This window comes from Diospyros lotus, chromosome 1, assembly GCF_014633365.1.
Source record: "Diospyros lotus cultivar Yz01 chromosome 1, ASM1463336v1, whole genome shotgun sequence".
In the NCBI taxonomy this organism is placed as follows: domain Eukaryota; kingdom Viridiplantae; phylum Streptophyta; class Magnoliopsida; order Ericales; family Ebenaceae; genus Diospyros; species Diospyros lotus.
Genome location: NC_068338.1, coordinates 19,713,688 through 19,719,490, shown reverse-complemented (window position 1 = coordinate 19,719,490; position 5,803 = coordinate 19,713,688). Strand labels below are relative to the sequence as shown.

The following is a 5,803-nucleotide window of genomic DNA, read 5'->3' as shown; positions in this document are numbered from 1 at the left end:
AGGGCATACTAGAGGTATTTGTAATGCTTTGTATGGGATCAGATGAACTCCAGATGCGAAGGGGAACTTAATGAAGAATTTTTCTATGTGGTACTAATGCAATTTAGAAAAAAATTCTAACATGCCCAAAGATTGGAGTGTTACATAATCCATTTTAAAAAACATATCCCAATTTGTTATTCTTTCTACAAATATGTTGTTCTAAAAGCATTGAGAATAAATGACATTGTGGTAAACAAAAAATATTAAGCACCTTGAAATTTTTAGTATAATCTATTTTCATATGCATGGAAAATAAAAACAATAACAATAATGACATATTATGTCTTTATCCCACCATGAGATCAATTATATAAATTCTAACTTGCTAATCACTTTTATTTATAGCCCTATCTTCTGTAAGGCTCTTGTAATTCATTTTGCACTTAAGTTTCTCCCACAAGTACTTTTTGATTTTTCTCCACCTCTTTTGAAGGATATTTATTTCATTCCATCCACTCTTATCACTGGAGCCTCTACTGGTCTTATTATCACATAACTAGAACCATGAAGTAGGAAGTATTTGTGAAGCATAGACAACAATGGGGGTTCTCACTTGATGTGTGCCATCATCCCACACCAAAGAAGCAGACACCCTTGTTGCTCCTATTACTCCTTCCACCTTCACCAAAAACCCTAGCTTTTGCCCGAGAGACGTGAATGTCAGAACTGTGGGTTCGACGCTGATCCTAAGTGCCTGTGCAGAATTATAATTAGTCAGTCTGGCATGATATGTGGATGAGGGTAGCCCAACATTTGTGACCGTCCTCTTGAATGTCTGGTTAAATGGCGTCAAGGCCATGGTTGAAAGGGTCAGGGATGGAAGGTTTAGGTCCCACATTGTCCCATTTCTGCCAACATCCGAGCAAGTTGTCTTCTCGCCGGTGACAAGTCGCAAGGCGGTGTTATTGTACCCCTGTCCGCATAAAAGCTTGATGTAGTCAACTGGATCTGCATCATATACAAGGCCAGGGTTTGTAGCTTTAAGGGGATTCATATGGCCTGAACCGTACGCAAATTCTGCTTCTGGGCTTGTTTCCACGCTCAAGGGAAGGGCTGAAAACAACAATAAAGTGCGAAAGTGGTCAACTCAATATCATTAAGCACTCAACTGGAAAGAGTTTTTGATAGGTCCCTGGTTGAGATCGGCAAACTGGCCAATCTAATTCTAGTAAAAAAGGATATAGGATGTAGCTTAATTACCAGTAGTCATCATGGCAGACTTGATTGCAGCAGGGGACCATGTAGGGTGAAAGGATTTGATGTAGGCAGCCAAGGCAGAAGCATGTGGGCATGCCATTGATGTCCCGGATACCATGTTGTAGGTTACTCTTCTTCCGTCTTCTTTTACTCCTGTCACCGATGAAGCCTGTGACCATGCTGCTAGGATGTCGACTCCAGGAGCAGCTATATCCGGCTGCATCAGAAAATGTCAAAAGGAAGCATGAAACCACAATATCAATTGATGAAAACAAAAATATGCCCCTCTTGTACGATGTGACACCCAAAAGCACTGTGTAGGCCAAGGGCTATCAAGTTGAACCTCTCACATATATGTATACACACTGACGGGGAATAAACATTAATGTCAATTACTGAAACAATTTGTTCATATGAAGGTGTGAAATCACACCAATAAGAGAAGATTAGATAGATTACTACTAATCAATTACGTACTTTGAGTATATCAGTTGTGACGAGATTTGGACCCCTGGATGAGAAGGAGACCACATAGGGAGCTAGAGTATCATTGGCCTCATTGCTCTTGAATATAGTTGCCTTTGGATTGCTGTTTGATCAATAGACAGAATATTTTTAGGTTCATAATACATATGCTCATGAAGGGAACAATTAATAAATTGATCTAAAAGAAATCTGTGTACCTGGTGGAGTTGATATAGTTGAGAATAGCTCTACCACCATCATCTCCTACTACAGCTGCTGGAAGAGGATAAGAGGAAGCAAAATCCCTCAAGCCTGTCACTTGCATCACAGCCCCAGCTGCGCCGGCCAACAGCGCTGTTTCCCCGTTACTGACGATACCGTTATCGATACCATCGCAGAGAACTATTTTACCCTTCACCAAGTTCCGGTTCAGCGAGCCTCGGAGGCAGTACCTGCGTTCCCACAGCCATTGATCAGCAGGGTAGATATGGGAGGTTCAAATTTTGAAAAATTAATATAATAAAATTCTTATATAATTACAAAGTCAGTATAGTAAATTTTTACTAAATTTGTGCTTGACAAGATTTAAAAAAAAAAAATTCACTAAATTAAAACCGTCTTTTTTACTAGTTTAATTATCTTTTTTTCTGAAAAATGATGATAACGTTTTTCCTTTCTTCGCCAAAGATTGTTGTTCCATTTTAAATTTTAAAATACATGAACAAAAAAATAGCACAATTTAATAATTGAACAATTAAAATATTCAACTCAAGATTAAGACAAGTGTTTTTTTAATATAAATTAAGATTAACTTGTAAAAAACATTCTTACATAATTTTCATTCCTAAACTACAAATTGAAATTCTTAAGTAACTGAAAAACATAACTCACAAACACATTATAATTTAAAATAGCAAGCAAACAGCCTATGTCCTATTCCAATTGTCCAAAAAAGAAACCAAATTAAGGAAACCCATAACTTATTAAATACAATTTCTTTAAGATCACCAAAGACTTTACAAATATTGAAATATATATAAAATTAATTAATAATTTAGAGAAACATAAGAGAAACAGAGGATGTTTTCAAAAATAATAATAATAATAGAGAGATTACAAATATTAAAATATATACACAAAATCAATTGATAATTTAGGAGAAAATAAGAAAAATCAAGAACTACCATTCATCAATCATTATTCATACAAAAAATTTTAAAAACTATGTAAAAAAATATACGTCATACCATTTAGGTCACATAAAGAGAAGATGAGGAGAAAGATGGCATCGCTAAAGAAAAGGTGAGCAACGGTCAAGTCGATTGGACTGAAGAGGAGTAGATAAATGCCAATGACAACAGCTAGAAAATTAATGAGGAGAAAGATGGAGGAGTTGTGACAAACAACATTAAAAGGAAGGGGATACGGAGTGATAATTTGGAATCAATTTTTATATAATATATTAATTGAAAGCTCCTTACATACATTTTCCAATTTCAATTCCATCCTTCCTTTATCAATATTTAATCTCGTTTCCCTGGCGCAATGATGTGCTATGCAGAAGTGGAGATGATTTAATTGATTGAAAAACTACAGAAGTAGAAATTTTGGCCATTCCAAGGAAGTGTTAGCTAGCTTTATTGTGTCAAACTTGAACGATTATACAAGAATTTTTGCTGAACATTTCAAGAATTTTTGCAAGATTTTGCTAGAGCTCTTCTACATTACCTGGATACGGAACCAGTGGCGTTTGCTGTAGTATTTGGTGCATCTCCAGCATAGATCATGGGATATTTTTTCTGCATCTTGAATGTGTTTAAGGAAATTCCCTGTATGAGAGGCATGCAGATTCAATACCCACAGTAAGTACTATTAGCCCCTTTACCTTTAAACTTGGGATATGGGTGACCAATTAGGCCCCAAGGGCAGAGAGAGAGAGAGTGATCATGTCACATGGGGACGGAACTTTTGAGACCTTTTTCCCGACGCATCTTAACTCTCATGTCACTTGGATTCCCACGAGTGATCCTAGAGTTTTCATATGTACTACTAAAACAAAGAGAGGACATGACGAGGAAGTAAGACTTGCCTGGTAGACTTGATTGTCACCCAGCTGAAGCTTGGTCAAGAACTTCCTGTCAATGGTGCTAGCAGCAACTGAAAGAAACCAAGGAGCTACATTCGAAATGGTGGCAAGGTCCGGTCCGGCGTTACCCCCTGAGGTAGATGTCAATATCCCATTCTTCATTGCATGAAAAGCTCCAATTGCTATTGGATCCTCAAAATAACCTTTTGGATAGCCCACCCCAAGTGAGACGGAGATTATGTCAACACCATCGGCAATGGCGTCGTCGAACGCCGCCAGAATGTCGGCGGCTTGGCAGCCGTCTGACCAACATACTTTGTACGCTGCAATCCGGGCCGCTGGCACGCCTCCTCTCGCAGTTCCCATGCCAAACCCCATCAGGCTCGCCATGCCAACTGCGCCTCCGGCTGCTGTGGATGCGCAGTGTGTTCCGTGGCCGTGTGTGTCCCTCGGAGACTTTACGTCTTCCTTGTCATACTCCCCGTCGCTCCGGTAGAACTGTGCTCCGATAACTTTACTACATTAGTATTAGAAGAATGGAATGTTAAGATAATTACTTGACTTTATAAGAAAAGATAAAATTAAAAAAAAAAATTTACAAAATAGTACTTATTGCAGGTGAAGTTGGAAGAGACTTGGCAGGTGCCCTTCCATTTGCTTGGCGGCGGGCCAAATCCTTTGTCGACGAAGCTCTCGGACTCTGGCCAAATACCAGTGTCGAGAACTCCAATGATAATGTCGCTCTCAATGGCTGTTCTTTTGACTTGTTGGGAAAAACCCATAAAGTCCCATGACCTTGTTGTGTGAAGTTGATACTTTTCGTTTGGGAATACTGAAATTACCTCATCCATCTCTGAAAATTTAACATTTTTTCATCAGCAAAAAAAAAAAAGAAAAAGAAAAAAAAACATAGATTCCCTCCTAAATAATCATCTTGGTAGTTCTCTGGAAATAGATTTAATGTACCAGCAATTCTCGTCTTCTCATCCTCAGTTAACATGGCAGCAAACCCATTGAAGCTCTTCTTGTAACTATAGAGAAGGGATGCTGATACATCGTTGCTGAATATGTAATCAAAGTTTTCACATCAATATTTAAACTTGGGAGTAAAAAATAATAATATCAAATATAAAATTAAAATTCTTTTTATAAGTTGTAAACGGTCAGGTCAGGTGATATGAGAGTTAACAAAATAATTATAGTAGTTTGAGTTGTTATCATTAGTGAATGATTTTACAAGATAGGGCAACTCAAGCACGAGACAGCAGTGGATGAACCTGCCAAGAACCTCTTGCAGCAAGCTTGTCTGGAGAGAAGATGTAGAAAATCCATCCTCTGGGGTGTCCCCCATATATACGATGTAAGCCTGCATGATGAATCAAATAATTAAAGAATGCAGATAGCATATATATATATATATACAAAAACTTATTTTCCATGCATGTATATGTCAAAGATAAAATGGAGAAAGATAGAGAGTTTGCCTGTCGAGGAGCATGAGAATCTGCGGCTTCTGGTTTGAGCAGTAGGAGGGAGAGGTGAAGTAGGAGAACCCACAAACCAACGGTCATTTTTCTTGCCATATAGATATCTTTGTACCCACTTAATTATCTTCTCTGCTGTATATCAGATCAGATTGCTCATATTGAAGCAACAACCAACAAATGAAGCTTATATAGAAGGCTCGCAGACATGAAGGGCTCTCTCTTAACCATTATTTGATGAATCAAATACGTTGAGATTGTCGGGAAGAAGAATACTAAGCACATCTGTGTCAATGGGTCAAGTCTATGTGGAATATTAGAGCAATACGAAACGGCAGCATGCGATGAACCATCTTAATCAGATTAATTAATAAAAAGTTTATTGTCAATGGATGATCAAAGAATAATATGTTAATTTGTATTATTTATTTAGATAATGTTTGTTAACTAAGATAAAAAAAAATGAGATATGAAAAATATTTCAAATAAAAAATACTTTCCATCGTATTGATTAAATTTATTTGGCGAC

At 37.5% G+C, this 5,803-nt stretch overlaps 1 protein-coding gene across 1 annotated transcript; it reads right to left on the bottom strand.

The window, feature by feature from the left end:
- Nucleotides 1-245: 245 nt before the first annotated feature.
- On the bottom strand, nucleotides 246-5,515 carry LOC127811431 (cucumisin-like). Its single transcript, XM_052351297.1, has 10 exons — nucleotides 5,275-5,515; nucleotides 5,068-5,156; nucleotides 4,757-4,851; nucleotides 4,400-4,643; nucleotides 3,794-4,307; nucleotides 3,433-3,533; nucleotides 1,923-2,156; nucleotides 1,717-1,828; nucleotides 1,243-1,456; nucleotides 246-1,095 (listed from the first exon to the last, which is right to left on the bottom strand). The coding sequence occupies exons 1-10, from the start codon at nucleotides 5,371-5,373 to the stop codon at nucleotides 539-541; spliced, it is 2,259 nt and encodes a 752-aa protein (XP_052207257.1). The 5' UTR covers nucleotides 5,374-5,515; the 3' UTR covers nucleotides 246-538.
- Nucleotides 5,516-5,803: the final 288 nt, after the last annotated feature.